General features: G+C 45.8%; 1 protein-coding gene across 2 annotated transcripts; it reads left to right on the top strand.

Moving 5' to 3' along the window:
• Positions 1 to 76: 76 nt before the first annotated feature.
• On the top strand, positions 77 to 6,400 carry LOC123148117 (protein FAR1-RELATED SEQUENCE 5). 2 transcript variants are annotated; one of them, XM_044567475.1, is made up of 5 exons: positions 77 to 340; positions 950 to 3,129; positions 4,889 to 4,948; positions 5,059 to 5,615; positions 5,707 to 6,400. In XM_044567475.1, the coding sequence occupies exon 2, from the start codon at positions 1,005 to 1,007 to the stop codon at positions 3,006 to 3,008; it is 2,004 nt and encodes a 667-aa protein (XP_044423410.1). In that variant the 5' UTR covers positions 77 to 340; positions 950 to 1,004; the 3' UTR covers positions 3,009 to 3,129; positions 4,889 to 4,948; positions 5,059 to 5,615; positions 5,707 to 6,400. The 2 variants fall into 2 exon arrangements, with proteins under 2 accessions (XP_044423410.1, XP_044423409.1); XM_044567474.1 differs by having other exon boundaries at positions 950 to 3,234.
• The last annotated feature ends 10,710 nt before the right edge of the window (positions 6,401 to 17,110 follow it).

Genomic DNA, 17,110 nt, shown 5'->3' with positions numbered 1-17,110 from the left:
AAATAACGGAAATATTGAAAATCTGAAGAAAGTCTGTAATAACATCTGGAGAAAAACTCGTGCAGTAGTCGAATGTTGTTTTCCTTCTTTGAGTTTCGCGTTCACATCCCAGCTTTCCAGCAACTCGCTTGCTTCCTCTGGGCCGGCCGCCTCCGCCCTACTCCTCCGCCGGCGCCGGCGCCGCCGACCGCAGCCTCCTCCCGCCGGCCGCCGCCTATTTCCCGGACGGGAAGGAAGCCTTCCCCGTAGGCGTCCGCCCGCCCGTCCTCCTCCCCCCATCCGCCTCCACTCTGCTGGACTGGCGTGGAGCAAGCGAGGTCCCTCCCCTCTTCCTTCGCTGGTAAGTAGTATAAGCCCTAGCGCTTGCTTGGGTTGCTGACTTGCTGTTCGTTTCGCTCTGGACCTCTGGCCTGCTTGTTGCTGTGAACCATAGACCCCGACCAGATCGATCTCAGTTGGCCCCATTTTTCCATCCCCGCTCGCGAATTTCTCCATTTCGGTGCCTGTTACCCTGAATAGCATCGCCGGTGCCAGCATTCCTTTGGAGAAGAAAAAGTGGAGGGGTTTAGCTTGAATCGTTCGGCAGCAGGGGAGCCCGAGTGTGTGATGTGGGTAATTACTAATTAGTACTCCCTCCGTCCAAAATTCTTGCCTTAGATTTGTCTAAATACGGATGTATCAAGTCACGTTTTAGTATTAGATACATCCGTATCTAGACTAATCTAAGACAAGAATTTTGGGACGGAGGGAGTAGAATTATGTTGAAATTCGTTCAGTTCAGTTGAGGATTCATGTTATTGTGGTGAAATTCAGGTGTCAAATCTCTGCCACACTCACGAATGTTTTGTGTCAAATGATCTCTGTAGCATATGTTGTTCTGAAATTATGGAGGTTGAGATGCAGTTTTATCCTTTTCGGCTCATTCTTTTTGTATTCTTGATTATTGCAGCCCTTCGCCGTGCCGAGGAAATCTGGAACTGTAAGTTGAGCTTTGGTACTCTTGGATGGAGTTCTCATCAAGTGAAGACCATGATCTTGTTGAAGATTTCATGGATGTTGAGGATGATACAGGCACCACTGATGTTGATCAAGGAACTAGTGTGATGTCTTCCCAGATTCATTGCATTGATCCTTCTGAGGGATCCATGTCGACTGCTGTAAATGAGCTGCTTCCGGCAGCTGACGAGCTGGGCAAAAATGCGGAACCGTACTTGGGCATGGAATTTACGTCTGATGCAGCTGCACGTGCATTCTACAATGCGTATGCACTAGGCCTTGGGTTCGGCATTCGTGTTGCCCGGTCCCGCAGTGAACGGCGAAAAGGTACCGAGGTACTTGTTATGAAGCGTTTTGTGTGCATGAAAGAGGGACATCACAAGAAGAAGAAGGATGTTGACTCTAGCAACAAGAAAAAGAGGAAGCGCCTCTCTATACGGGAAGGCTGCCCAGCAATGATGGAGGTGGTGAGGAGGGGCCCAGAAAAGTGGGTCATCACGAAGTTGGTGCTCGAGCACACTCATGTCATTGTTAGCCCAGACAAGGTGCGGGAGGTCCAGCTCCTTCGCCTCTCTGGGAAGGAGCATGCGGACCAATTGCAGGAGGCGCGGAGGAATGTGTTTGGAGACACAGGTGCATCTGGTCTCTTCACCTACCTGATGAGAAGGCAGTCGGAGAACTCTGGTTTTTTCTATAACGTACAAGTTGACGGTAGAAACTGTTTGAGGAATGCAGTTTGGGTTGATGCAAGATCTAAAATGTCATACAAGTACTTCGGAGATGCTGTTTACTTCGACACTACTTATACTCAAAACGAAAATATGTTGCCTTTTGCTGCTTTCACAGGCATGAATCACCATGGTGATTGTGTTGTTTTTGGTTGTGCGCTTATCTTGGATAAGACAGAATCTTCATATGCTTGGATTTTTGAGACATGGCTGGCAGCAATGGATAAGCGGCTGCCATTTTCATTTACAACAGATGAAGGCAAAACAATGACAGAGGCAGTTGCCAAAGTATTTCCTCAATGTTTCCATCGTCTTTGTAGATGGCGAGTTCTTTCTAAATGCAAGAAGAAATTATCTGATGTCTACATGAGATTTCCTGAGCTCCATAACGAGTTAAAAAGATGTGTCAATGAGTGTGATACCGTGCCTGTTTTTGACATGTTCTGGGGTTCTATTCTCGACAAGTATGGTCTGAGGGAGAACACTTGGTTGCAATCACTGTTTGAAGCAAGACATAAATGGGTTCCTGCGTACCTAACAAGCTCCTTCTTTGCAGAATTGTCACTGACCCGTAGAGCAGAAACGATCAGTGGGTTTTATAGGAATAACTTCAGTACAAGAGCTCCCCTCCTTTCTTTTATCACTACATTTGATCAACACATAGACAGATTGTATATGAATGAAGCTCAGAAAGATCTTGCCTTGTTTCCTCCTGAACAACTCCTGAAAACCAATTCAATCTTGGAAAAACAAGCAGCGAGCATCTACACCAGGGCTGCATTTGAATTTTTCCAAACGGAGTTGATTGAATCACTGCATCACTATGCTGTGAAGGTTGAGGAAAGCCCTTATGAAGCCAAGTACTATGTTGAAAGAGACGGTGATCCTCCTACCAGGCACACTGTTGTCTACAATGTTGCCGAGAAGAAGGCTTGGTGTGACTGCTGCAGGTTTGCTTTCTCGGCGATATTGTGCAGGCATGTGCTGGGAGTATTCATCTTGGCTGACATCGACATGATTCCGGAGCCATGCATCACGAAGCGATGGACAAAAAAGGCAAAGACAGGGCCAGTGTTTGTTGGACGCATCCTTGAAGATGAAAACCGGCACACAGATTCTGTGACTTCGAGGTTCAGTGATCTCGTTCGCGACGCCATGAGGTGTGGAGAGAAGGGAGCTCTATCAGAAGGCTCCTTCAAATTTGCAAAGGAAGTACTGCGCAAAGCCTATAGAGAAATAGATAAACTGACCAAGGCTGGTCCCCAGCAAGTTGGCAACAGATAACATCAGTGGCCTTGAACATTGCTACCAAGGATGAAAACATGGTCTATTTCTGCTGTGCTACCATGAGCAAGAGCTTGCGCTTGCCGCCGTACCATGTCAATGACCAATGGCACTTTACCTTGTAAGTTGATGCTGTAAATCCAATCCTATTGACCTAGTGTTGGCCAAGTGATGAGTGCTGGCTGCTGCTGCTGCTGCTGCTTGCGATGTCACAACACAAACACTGGTATAGTGCAATCACCATTGTAGGAAACATTTACAATTTTATTTCGTGTGTCAAAATATCTAGCAAACCTTAATTTTTCTTGTGAATTTTAAAAAATTGAGCAACGTTTACAGGAACTAGGGTCCTATATGAACCTTTTGCGAGCCTGACCAAGCCAAGCCACGAGCCGGCTTGGCTTGGCTCGGCTCAATTCCACCCCTAGTTTGGACCATTTACTATAAAGATGACATGTGTGATGTTGTGGTCTTGATTGAAGGGGTGAGGGCCATCAATTATAACCAACCATAGATGATAAACAGGTTCTTGGTATTACGGGCATTAAGGTTCCATAAATGATGTTGGATGCAGGTTTTGTGCTCATGCATCATCTAAACTAACTGAAGAGGGGCATATCATTCAAAAAGTGAGAAGAATCTGACATAAAAGATAAATGGTTGGAAGATGTGAGCCAACGTGAAAGACTAGGTAACTTGAAATGCATGCTCTAACTATGACCCACTCCCAGCAACCAGAGAGGTGAGGAACCCCTGGGCCGTAACACCACCACCTAGCAATGCAGTATTCTCCCGGTTGGCTTCTATTCAGGGATCACTTGAACTCCATGGGATCACCATCAGAACCAGGGAAAACTTTGTTGACACAGTGGCTAGGAACTGGCCGGTTGGAGCCAGAAGACGTGGACGATAGCGATGTGAGAAACAGATTGCTTCCCTAGAGAAGAAGGTGATGAAGAGGGCTGGACAACTAACCCAGATCCGGCCTGACAAATCCGGGGAGACCTTACCTTACCAGCTCCCCGACGAAGCCAAAGTTGACTATATACACTTCGTCGGTTGTAGGAGGAGCCCAAGGACCAAAACACCAGTTCACTCCGCTAGACGACGCCTTCGAAGACCACCTGCCAAACACAAACACACAGCCAGATCCGTCGCTTCGGAAGAGCAACAACCAGACGAACCCCCTCCCTCTATCTCTAAACAATAACAAACTCTGTAAGTTAGGTATCCAGTTTTCTGCAACTGTTAACTCGCTGAGAGCATAATGATAACCAAACTTGGTATTTCCCTGTCGTACTTTTACATAATACCCATCTCGTCCTCATTGAGACTCGTTGAAGCTGGTATGATCCTCCTAAGTGTAGTTCCTTCATTGTTCAACCCCCTGCTGCAATACCATGGCCGATAGCATCACCTAGACCTTGGTGCTCGCCTTCCTCATAATTCTTCCAAGCCTTGTCGTCGGTATGCTTCAGCCTTGTCTCATTGCTTCTCTCTCATTACGGGGTTCTGCCTCTTGGCATTCAAGCAGCCAAGACACCTTCCTCTTGCTACCACCTGCTGGAGTTTGCCGCTGCATTGCCAGGTTATGGTCCTAGCCTGCCATGCCATGGAGAAGATAAACATGAGTTGGGTGGAGCCAGTCTGATGAGAGCCGCAACCCTACGTACTTGTTTTTGTGTGAAATTGAATAACAAATAACTACTATCTAGAAATTTACTGTAGTAGATTGACATGTGCACATTGTACTGAATTCAGATGTCGAATATTTCGAATACTCTGTGCTTATTTCATGCCTTCCTGGCTTTCTTGAGTTTTGCTCCTGAAAACATAGCTTTTTTTTTTACATTGGTGAGTGTCTGTCCTTGGTTTTACAGGCAACTGAGTTACGTTGGAAGGAGGGCTCTCTTGAGAGTGGTCGACATCATCTCTTAAAGGTTTCTCCCTACTATCCTGAAAATACTGTTCTCAAGTATTTGCCCTTGAGTCAAAGCTTAGCACAGTCACGGAGCTCCTGATTTGCTAACCACCTATTATTATCCTGCAGAGTGCAGACTAATCACTCGTATATTGCTGATGAGAGAGTAGGACGAGTGAAGCCTGCCGAAGGAGTGGAGCTGTGCCTCTGCCCTTCTCAAGGGAAGGCAGCTCAGATACTTGCTGACCACCTGCCAAAGGAGCACTCGGGTAGTTAACCGTGCCTGGAGCATCCATCGTCGGAGTCGTTGTGTGGCGAAGACCCCATGCCTCATCTAGGGTGCCCAACAGGCAAGAGGACTCCAAGTGGCAGGCTGCCACTTCTGGTTCAGCTATGCCCATGATCTCTCAGCCATCATCTCGCTCTTCCAATGCTTCTCATCAGGAAATTGTAACCGCTGATGTTCCTCCTGGCTTTGGTTCTGGTGTTGTTAGGGATGATGATGGCCTACCTGAATACAATTCTGTCAGCGTCTCAAACTCATCTACCTCACGCTTCTGTCCCGATAGAAGACTGAGCGAGGGAATTGGTTCGTAAGTATGGTGACAGACCTTCTGCAGCCCAGCCGTGGAAAGGCGATGGCAACGATGATGATGACATGCCAGAATGGGATCCGTATTATCAAGGTAATCTCCAGCAAGCGCCGATTCGGCAACCACGTTACCCTTATCAGCAGCAGATGCACTAACATTCCATGATTCGGCAACCATGAACCAGGGTCTGATGGCATGGTATCCAATCCACGGCAGTTTTGTGCAATCTGCAAGCGTCCGTTTTGATGGTTGCCTGTCCTACCCGTCGATTCCATTGTTAGTTTGTAAGTCCGAGTTGGCTCAGGATAGAGTGACTCCGAGTCCGAGGTGAGCATGGATCGCATGCCATCATGCCGATCCGAATTGGCTTAGAAGTTAGAACTGAAGATCCGGCCGAGAGTTCACCGACCTGCCGATACCCATAAAAGGAGTCTCCAGGGCATACAGGAAGGCAACAACAGCCGCCGCGTCCTCGCAATCCAGATCAAGGCGAGCGCTCCGGGAGACCGTCGTCGTGACCGCAAGAAGGAGAGGAGCGCGTCGGGGGCCGCCGTCGTAGCCGCAAGAAGGAGGCGACGAGTGACAAGGAGATGACGGAGGTGTCGCCGGCGGACGTCTTGCTGGGCAGACTGGGCAGGAAGCTGTCAGCACCTCAGCTCCACTGGGCGTTGCCGAGCCAGGCAAGCACAAGATGAAGAAGATAGAACTAGGTGGCGACTGAGTCAAGGCGAGTAAACGGGCTAAGTTGGGTTGGTGGGCCATGGGCCGTCTGGGTGCGAGCGTGTGTGTTGTAATGGGTATATATCCCCACAGCCTGTACTGGTTTGGTATCGAAAAAGAAGGAAATGAAATAGGCTCCGTCCTTCCTCTCCTTTCCCTGCTTTCCTCTGCTCCCCTCGATCTTCTTCTTCCCCAAGTCCCAAATCCTAGGGTTTACCCAAGGCAAGGACGTGACAGTTGGTATCAGATTGCCTTGTCGATCCGTTGTTCCCCGCTGCCTTGAGATCAGACTGTAACATCGACCGATCTGCTTCGGCGGCTGCCTGTAAATCCGAGATCGGCGTTGGTCTGGTTCAGAGAGGGTGACGACGGCTTCGTTCAAGCTGAGCGCGCAAACTAAGCATCTGACGGAGGTCATGGCAACGTTCGAGGAGCGCGTGCTCAAGGAGCTGGCCGCCCTCAAGGAGATCGGAGAGAAGGTGTCGCGCATCGACGAGATCAGCGCATGACTCGACGACCTCGACACAAAATTCTCCGAGCAAGTACATCGCCTCGATTAGGTACAAGCAAAAGTCGATCTATCAGTTACTTCGATTGGGGAGATTCACCAGGAACAAGTCCATGTCGCATGGGTGATCAAGCAGTCCCACAACACTCGAGATGCAGAGGTAGATCGCTTGGCGCAGGCAGGGTGTTTGGCGGCATCTCCGACGGCAGTATAGGCAGGGTCATCAGTTCAGGCGCCACCACCTCTTCGCCGACCGTTTGACCCAGGCAGGACTCCCCCATCACCGCGTCCCCTTGATGAACAAGGTTCCAAGCGGCCCTGGATGCCGAAGATGGAGTTTCCTCGTTTCGATGGTGAAGGGGTTCGCATTTGGTTGGATAATTGTGAGGTATATTTCCAGTTGTATCAGATTCCAGAAGGATTTAAGGTCATGTCAGCCTCACTGCATTTGCAAGGGAATGCAGCTCATTGGTACCAGGCAAACAAACACACTGATGGGTGTTCCGATTGGCCGCGCTTCAAGACATCCATATTGCAGGAATTTGATGTCAACATACATCGTAACTGTTTGCGTGAGCTATTGTTGTTGAAGCAAGAGGACTCAGTACAACAGTACCGTACGATGTTCAGTCAGTTGGTGTATCAAGTGCGGCTATATGATGCAACGATTAGTGAGACTATGCTAGTCACTCAGTTTATGCTTGGTCTTAAGGAAGAAATTCGAGCAGCGGTGGAAATACAATTACCTCACACGGTTTTATTGGCTGCTGAATATGCTCTAGTGCAGGAAGCAGTCTTGGAGAGACAGAAACTACAGGCTCCTAAAGTTCAGAAACAATGCTCTCCTTCCAAAATCACTGCCCCTCGTCAGGATAACACAACTAGACCTCAGTTTGCAGCTGGGAATCTTTGGCGTGCCAAACAACTCAAAGAGTTCAGGAGAGCCAATGGGCTCTGTTATAGCTGTGGAGAGAAATACAGCCAGGGACATATGTGTGCCCCAAGCCACCATTACAGTTAAAAGCATTGGAAGCCCAAGAAATTGAAGGGAGACTATCTGATGAGATGTTGAATGCTATCACAGTGGAGGAAGCTGTAGATGATGTAGCAGCATACTTGTCAGTCAATGCCTTGGCTGGGTCTGACAATCCCAAGACCATCAGATTGAGAGCTTGGGTAGAAAACAAAGTTCTGTTGCTGTTAGTGGATTCAGGAAGTTCACACACATTTATTGACAAACAATTGGCCGACAAATTGAAACATGAGGCAACTACTCTGAACAAAACCCTCACAGTCAAAGTGGCAAATGGAGAACAGTTGCAATGTAACTCTGAACTGCAAGGGTTACAATGGTGGATCAGTGGGCACACCTTCACATCAGACATGAAAGTAATTGATCTGGGTGGTTATGATGCAATATTGGGCATGGATTGGTTGGAGCAATGGGGAGCTATGACCTGTCATTGGGAGGAGAAATGGTTGCAGTTTGACAAACAAGGCCAACAAGTAAGACTTCAGGGCATTGTTGAGAAACAACAAACAGAGCTACAAGCCATCACCATGGACCAGATGCTGAAATGGCAAAAGGGCAATGATATTTCGGCAACTGCAATGCTGTCCCCATCTTTACAAACTGAAGATCATGTGGTGCCTGAGTGCATTCAAAAGGCATTTGCTGATTTTGCAGATGTATTTGAGGACCCGAAACAACTTCCTCCCCATAGAGTGTTTGACCATGCAATATCTCTACTGCCTGATAGTACACCTGTCAATGTGAGGCCTTACAGATACAATCCACAACAGAAGGATGAGATAGAAAGACAGGTGAATGAGATGTTACAAGCGAGACTGATTAAACCTAGCATGTCTCCTTTTGCCTCTCCAGTGTTACTAGTGAAAAAAAGGATGGCACATGGAGATTTTGTGTGGATTATAGAAGACTGAACACCATGACCATTAAAAACAAATTTCCAATGCCTATAGTGGATGAGCTCCTGGACGAGTTGGCTGGAGCTAAATGGTTTTCCAAGCTTGATTTGAGAGTTGGATATCATCAAATAAGGATGGTCGAGGCAGATGAGGAGAAAACTGCTTTTAAAACCCATCATGGACAATATCAATTCAGGGTAATGCCATTTGGGCTCACAAATGCACCAGCAACCTTCCAGTGTCTGATGAATGTAATATTTGGCAAACATGCCAGGAAGTTCATTTTGATCTTTATGGATGATATATTAGTGTTTAGTGAAACCTTGGAAGATCACCACCAACACTTACAACAAGTCCTGCAGATTTTGAGGGAAAACCAACTTTATGCTAAGATGAGCAAGTGCTCTTTTGCTACCCAGCAGTTGAGCTATTTGGGCCACATTATCTCTGACAAGGGTGTTTCTACAGATCCTGAGAAAACGAAGGCAATGGAGCAATGGCCTCAGCCCACATCTTTCACTGAGTTGCGAGGGTTCTTAGGGCTTACTGGGTACTATAGGAAATTTGTGCCCCAGTATGACATTATTGCTAAGCCCCTCACGTCTATCTTGCAACAAAAGACATTTCTCTGGAACCCTACAGCCCAGGAAGCTTTTGAACAACTGAAGACGGCCATGTCATCCACACCTGTATTGGCTCCCCCTGATTTCTCTCTGCCATTCAGCATTGAGACTAATGCATGTGACACTGGCATAGGTGCAGTCCTCAGCCAGCAGGGCCATCCAATGGCATATTACAACAAGGCACTTGGGGTCAATAACCAGAAGTTGCCTACCTATGAAAAAGAATTTTTGGCAGTAATGATGGCAGTGGATAAGTGGAGATCTTATCTCAACATGGGGCCTTTCATCATCAAGACAGATCATAAGAGTTTGTGCAATTTAGAAGAGCAGGTTCTGCACACTGAACTACAAAAGAAAGTATGGCAAAGTTAGCCGGTCTACAGTTCAAGTTCCAGTACAAAAAAGGAACTAAAAACAAGGTAGCTGATGCTCTTTCAAGAGTGGGCCATGTGTTTGCAATTCATGCCGTGTCGACTGCTCAGCCTTTGTGGTTGTAGGAAGTAATAAATTCCTATACAGTAGATGACAAAGCTCAAGAACTGCTCACTAAACTGGCAGTATCTCCAAGTGCAGAACCAGACTTTACTTTGACTCAAGGCTTACTTAGATACAAAGGAAGAATTTGGGTGGGAACTAATTCAGTGCTACATACCAATCTCATCGAGGCCTTCCATGCATCCCCTATAGGAGGTCATTCTGGGATTCAAGCAACGTATCAAAGAGTTAAGAAGATCTTTCATTGGAATGGCATTAAACAAGATGTTCAGAACTTTGTGCAACAATGCCAGGTCTGTCAGCAAGCAAAACATGAAAATTGTAAGTACCCAGGCCTGCTTAATCCACTTCCCGTTCCTGCTCGGGCTTGGGAGGATGTGACTATGGATTTTATAGAAGGACTGCCCAAGTCCAATGGTTTCAGTGTGATTTTGGTGGTGGTGAACAGATACACCAAATATAGTCATTTTATTCCACTTAAGCACCCCTACACGTCTGCAACAGTTGCTCAAGTGTTTATGCAAAACATAGTGAAACTGCACAGTATGCCGTTAACAATCACTTCTGACAAGGATACCATTTTCACAAGCCACTTTTGGAAAGAATTGTTGACTATTTGGGGCCCCAAACTGCAGATGTCCACTGCTAGACACCCTCAAACTGATGGTCAATCAGAGAGAGTGAATCAATGTCTTGAAATGTACTTGAGATGTGCAGTACATGACTCTCCCACTAAATGGCACAACTGGTTAGTATTGGCAGAACTTTGGTACAACACTGCTCATCATTCCTCCTTAGGGTGCTCTCCATTTAAAGCTCTCTATGGACAGGAACCTCATATGGGACAGTTTCTGAGAATTTCTGCGGATGCATCTCCTGATGTGCAACAATGGTTGCAGGACAGACAAGCCTATTCTGAGCACTTGAGACACCATCTTCAGAGAGCTCAACAAAAGTTTAAGGCTGATGCTGATCGACATAGATCACCTAGGGAATTTCAAGTTAGAGAATCTATTTTTCTCAAGTTACAACCTTATGGCCAGCTTTCGTTGATCAATAAACCATGCCCCAAATTAGCTTTCAAGTACTTTGGGCCCTACCAAATTCTGGAGAAATTGGACCAGCAGCCTACAGGTTGGATTTACCCTCTGAAGCTCAGATACACCCAGTGTTTCATGTATCTCAACTCAAGCAGCATGTGCCAGATCAGACCCCTGTGTTTAGATCTCTCCCTAAACCTCTGTCTCTGGATACTGAAGACTTGACTCCCACTGAAATTCTCGACAGAAGGTTGGTCAAGAAAGGAAACACTGCTCTATTACAAGGGCTGGTTCGCTGGGCAGACCTGCCACCTGACTTTGCCACCTGGGAAGACTACACCGCCCTGCAGAAGAGATTTCCAGCAGCAGCAGCTTGGGGACAAGCAGCTTCTCAAGAGGAGGGCACTGTCAGCACCTCAGCTCCACTGGGCGCTGCCGAGCCAGGCAGGCGCAAGATGAAGAAGATAGAACTAGGTGGCGACTGAGTCAAGGCGAGTAAACGGGCTAAGTTGGGTCGGTGGGCCATGGACCGTCTGGGTGCGAGCGTGTGTGTTGTAATGGGTATATATCCCCACAGTCTGTACTGGTTTGGTATCGAAAAAGAAGGAAATGAAATAGGCTCTGTCCTTCCTCTCCTTTCCCTGCTTTCCTCTGCTCCCCTCGATCTTCTTCTTCCCCAAGTCCCAAATCCTAGGGTTTACCCAAGGCAAGGACGTGACAGAAGCCCGCGGCCGAGGAGGTGGGGGGCAGGAGGAAGAGGATGAAGGTGGTCAAGAGGAGGCTGTCGCAGGCGCTCATCGTCCACACCATGGCCTACCCCTACAAGATGGAGCACATCCCCGCCGACCGCCTGGCCAAGCACTCCAAGTTCTTCCGCGAGTTCTACGCTGAAAGCAAGCAGACGGCCGACAAGATCGTGGCCTACCAGCGGGGACTCATCGACCAGTACAAGGCCAAGGGCTACGCGGAGGAGGACAGGGAGGTCACCGACGACGAGGAGGAGACGGTGGAGAGCTAGGGCAGCAGCCGTTTTTCTCTCTCAAAACTTCAATCTAGGGGTTGATTATCTGCAAGGAGACTACGTAGTACGGCGTCTGTGTTTGGTGCGCCTGTCATGAGTGTCTCCTGACTCCCTGAGTAGCTACTATCGTGTAATCATTCTCGGTGTTATCTTCGAGTGCCTTAGTGACCTAAAACATCTAACATTTGTTTACAGAGGCGGTATGTTGCCTTGTAAAATGAGAGAAGGTTACCTTCTGTCAAATTCATAGAGGTTCGGGTACATAATGTGATACCCGGTGGAGAGCTAGGGCAGCAGCCATTTTTTCTTTCTTTCAAAACTTCAATCAAGGGGTTGATTATCTGTGAGGAGCCTACGTAGTACGGCGTCCGTGTTTGCTCCCCTCACTAGCTACTATCGTGTAATCATTATCTTGGTGTTATCTTCGAGTAGCGAGTACCTTAGTGATCTAAAACATCTTACATTTGTTTACAGAGGGGTATGCTATTTATCATGTTGAATACCTTCTGTCAAATTCGTAGAAGTTCAGGTACAGAATGTGGCCACACCCGGGTGAACAAAAAAACGACAATATAAATCAAATCCAAACATTCTGAAACTTTGTGACATCAAACACGATCAAATGTTTAGAGAGATATATAAGCTATGGTTGGGATGAAGCCACACAAAGCTGTCCAAATATTGCCCGGCCCGGCCTTTACTGAATTATTTTGCTCTCCACTTCACCGCAAGCAGTGCTTTGCAGCTTGGTGTGCTTTTGCCCGAGTATTAATCATCCTAATCGTTTTTGTGCTGTGTTCAGAACACATATACATCGGTGGTGAGTTCAGAGCAATTTAATAGGAGAAGCTACACCAACCAATACAAACAGAACTAGTAGCCCAAGATGAGGAGCTAGCTTCATATTGCTACATTTTATTTTGACTGTGCCGGCGCCTGAAGTTTTTGTGAAGTGTTGGACCGACAACTATCCTTGCTTCTCCACAGCTTTGCACTGTCCTAAAATTGTGTGCAATTTGCTGCACAGCAAGCATCCATGTTTGAAGGGGTGCTTTGCTCCCTGTAAGGTTTGGAGGAATTTTGTAGAATAGAATTCTTATAGGAATCTTTCCTTCATAGAAATGGATTCCTATTCCTACATAAGATTGATTCCTATCCTTCATATTTCAAAGGAAAATAAACAAGAGTCTAGATTCAATGAAAAATTCCTTTGATGTGAATCAAATGACATCTCTTTTTCTATTCTTACTTATAGGATTTGAGATACATGTCATCTCATTTTCTATAAGTTTCTTATTCCTATGATAATTCCTATTCTATAAACCAAAGGAGGCCTAAGTTTTTCATCAGTTCTACATGACGAATGGTTTATTTTTTCAAAAAGGGGTGCTTTATTAATACTTAAAAGATTTAAGCATTACACCCGGCCTCTGCATAACTAAGATGCACACAGTCAAACAAGGTCCTCTCACACACAACGAAAAAAAAGATGAAATACAAAGAAGCATGTAGAGTCCGTATAACGCCTAAAGTGGAGGGAGGCTAATCCTATGATCATACTGCCACCCATGTTGGGTAAAAGGATCCCTCGTTTGTAGCCTCCAATCCTGCACACACCTCGGTAAACAGGTCTCGATTCTCCACGTGTTGTAGAGAGGACCATAAACGAAGAGTCCCGGTACATCTGTAAATAACCTACCACAAAGAAGTACTTTTATCGTTAAAAACCCTATCATTTCTACATAGACAAAGCAACCAGATAATGGCAAGCACTCCCACCCCGAGAAGAGTTCTAAACATGTGACCAATCCCATGTAACCAGTTGCCAAACACATTAGCATCACTACAAGGAGGATACAAATCAGAAGCTATTTGAACGACTCACCATATAGAACGAGCCAATTTACATCGAAAGAATAAATGTTTTATTGCCTCATCCTGGTGACAAAAAAAAACATTGTGAACTTCCATGCCAATTATGTAGGATCGAAAGTATGTCTAGAGGGGGGGATTAGACTACTTGACCAAATAAAAATCTAGCCTTTTCCCAATTTTAAGTCTTAGCAGATTTTAGCAACTTATCACTAGTCAAGCAATCAACCTACACATGCAATTCTAAGAGTATAGCAGCGGAATATAAATCATTGCATATGAAGGTAAAGGGGAGGAGTTTGAGGGGAGAAAACACAATGTAGACACGGATATTTTTGGCGTGGTTCCGATTGGTACATCCACATTGATGGAGACTTCAATCCACGAAGGGTAATGGTTGCGGGAGTCCACAGAGAGCTCCACCCACGAAGGGTCCACGAAGAAGCAACCTTGTCTATCCCACCATGGCCATCGCCCATGAAGGACTTGCCTCACTTGGATAGATCTTCACGAAGTAGGCGATCCCCTTGCCATTACAAACTCCTTGGTTCAACTCCACAATCTTGACGGAGGCTCCCAAGTGACACCTAACCAATCTAGGAGACACCACTCTCCAAAAGGTAATAGATGGTGTGTTGATGATGAACTCCTTGCTCTTGTGCTTCAAATGATAGTCTCCCCAACACTCAACTCTCTCTCACATAGATTTGGATATGGTGGAAAGATGATTTGAGCGGAAAACAACTTGGGGAAGGCTAGAGATCAAGATTCTTGTGGTTGGATTGGAATGTCTTGGTCTCAGCACATGAGTAGGTGGTTCTCTCTCAGAAAATGAGTAGTGGAAGTGTAGGCACATTCTGATTGCTCTCTCCACGAATGGAGGAAGGGTGGAGGGGTATATATAGCCTCCACACAAAATCTAACCGTTACACACAATTTACCAAACTCGATGGGACCAAATAGTGAAACACGGTCAGACCGATTCAGTTCAAAATGTGAACGTTAGGCTTTTCGGTGGGACCGATTTTGTTAGGGTTAGGGCATAACTTAACCTCGGTGAGACCGATCACATGAACTCGGTGAGACCGATTTCATTAATAGGCAAACAGAGAGTTGGTTAGGCAAACACGATGGGACCGATCGCTCATTTCGGTGAGACCGAAACGTTACGAAAAGGAAACAAAGAGTTTGCATTGCGAACTCGGTGGGACCGATCGCTCATCTCGGTTAGACTGAAACGTTATGAAGGGAAACAGAGAGTTTGCAATCCCATCTCGGTGAGACCGAGATCCCTATCAGTGAGACCAAACTGATTAGGGTTTCTGGCTATGGCTATGTCAAATAAATTCGGTGGCGCCAGATAGATCAAATCGGTGGGGCCGAATTTGTCTTTTGGTTTGGGACATATGTGGATATGAGAAAGTGGTTGAGGGCTTTTGGAGCAGATCACTAAGCATTTTGAGCAAGCAAGCCATTAAGCAACACCTCAACCCCTTTTAATAGTATTGGCTTTTCCTATGGACTCAATGTGATCTTGGATCACTAAAATGAAAATGTAGAGTCTTGAGCTTGTGCCATTATGTGTCCTTAGCATTTTGAGGGGTCCACATCTCTAGTCCATGCCATCCCAATCATTGAACTTTCTGAAAAGATTATCTTGAATGGATATTACTTCAATGAGCTATATGTTGTTAATAATTACCAAAACCACCTAGGGATTAGTTGCACTTTCAAATCGGAATACATCAGACCCATGTGACAATTACACCATGGACAACCGCTGGAGCAGGATGTTCCATGATTGTAGTCTGGGTCCAATTAAATCTCTTCTGAGCGTCACATTTGGTGGAAATGATTCCATTACCACGGCGATAGTATCACCCTTGTGGTGCACAATGTTGTATAGAGCCGAATATTTTTCCTGGAGTGTGGCATTTCATAGCCACTTGTCCTCCCAGAATCTGATTTCTGAGTCGTCCTTAATCGAGAAGGATCCATAGCGGAAGGAATATTTCTTCGTAGCCATTAGACCCGCCCAAAAGTGGGAATCCCCAGGCTTCCAGGATACTTGGAATACCGCCTTGGAACCCACATATTTCCTCCTTAGTAGGGTTTGCTATACACCATCTTGCGTCAGTAATTTAAACAACCATTTGCCAAGGAGGGCCCTATTATTAACCTTAAGGTCATAAATGCCTAACCCGCCTTGGTCTTTGGGACAGCAAACCGCACTCCATTTAGCCAGCCAATATTTCTTTCTCTCGTTATCTCCTGGCCAAAAGAATCTGGATCGAAAGTAATCCAATCTATGTAAAACTCCTTTTGGTAATGGGAAGAAGGAAATCATATATAGTATCATATTACTTAGTATTGAATTTATGAGGACCAATCTTTCACCCAGAGACACCAGTTTACCTTTTCAACTGCTAAGTTTTTTTGTAGTCTCTCCTTGATGTGTTTCAATTCAGGATTTATGAGTCTTCAATAATGTATCGGTATCCTCAAATATGTGATCGAAAACTGGCCCAACCCGCATCCAAACAGTTTAGCATACAGGTGGGCCTCGTCTTGAGCCTCGCCAAAGCAAAATAATTCACTTTTATGAAAGTTGATCTTAAGATCCGAGAGTTGCTCGAATACTAATAAAATCAGTTTCAGATTTTTCGCTTTCTCAAGGTCATGATCCATGAAGAGAATCATATCATCGACATATTGAAGTATAGAGAGACCACCATCAACTAGATGATTTATTACCCCATCAATTTGGGCATCAACCTTGGCACGCTCAATCATGACCGCTAGCATATTCGCCACTATATTGAATAGCATGGGCGATGATGAGTCACCTTGTCGCAATCCCTTCTTCGTTTGAAAATAGTGTCCAAAGTCATCATTGACCTTAATGGAACACTACCACCAGAAACGAAGTTATAGATCATAGCGCGCCACTCTTCAGAAAATCCTTTCATTCCGAGAATCCATCGAAGAAAGGGCCACTTGTTGCTTTTTGAGATAGCTTACCAGGCTTGCTGCCTGGTAAAGAAAGGGCCACTTGACTTTGTCATAAGCCTTTTCAAAGTCTATTTTGAATACCACCCCATTCAACTTTTTCCAGTGTAATTCATGGACTGTTTCATGGAGGATAACAACTCCATCAAGAATGTGTCTGCCTTGCATAAAAGTCGTCCGTGAAGGCCGAATCACATGTTCAGCAACCAAATTTAGCCTAATAGTCGCAACCTTCATGAATATTTTAAAACTAACATCAAGGAGGCAAATAGGTCTATATTGTTGTATCCTTTCAGCCTCATTAACCTTAGGTAATAAGATAATCTCATCGTAGTTTAAGCTAAACAATTTTAGTTGGGCAGCATGTAGGT

The sequence above is a fragment of the Triticum aestivum genome, chromosome 7A (assembly GCF_018294505.1).
Source record: "Triticum aestivum cultivar Chinese Spring chromosome 7A, IWGSC CS RefSeq v2.1, whole genome shotgun sequence".
NCBI lineage: Eukaryota > Viridiplantae > Streptophyta > Magnoliopsida > Poales > Poaceae > Triticum > Triticum aestivum.
Note: the sequence above shows the minus strand (reverse complement) of the source record. Positions and strands in the feature narration are given on the sequence as shown.

Bases quoted from the DNA above. Each gene is read 5' to 3' on its own strand.
- LOC123148117 (XM_044567475.1), top strand. From the start codon at position 1,005: ATGGAGTTCTCATCAAGTGAAGACCATGATCTTGTTGAAGATTTCATG.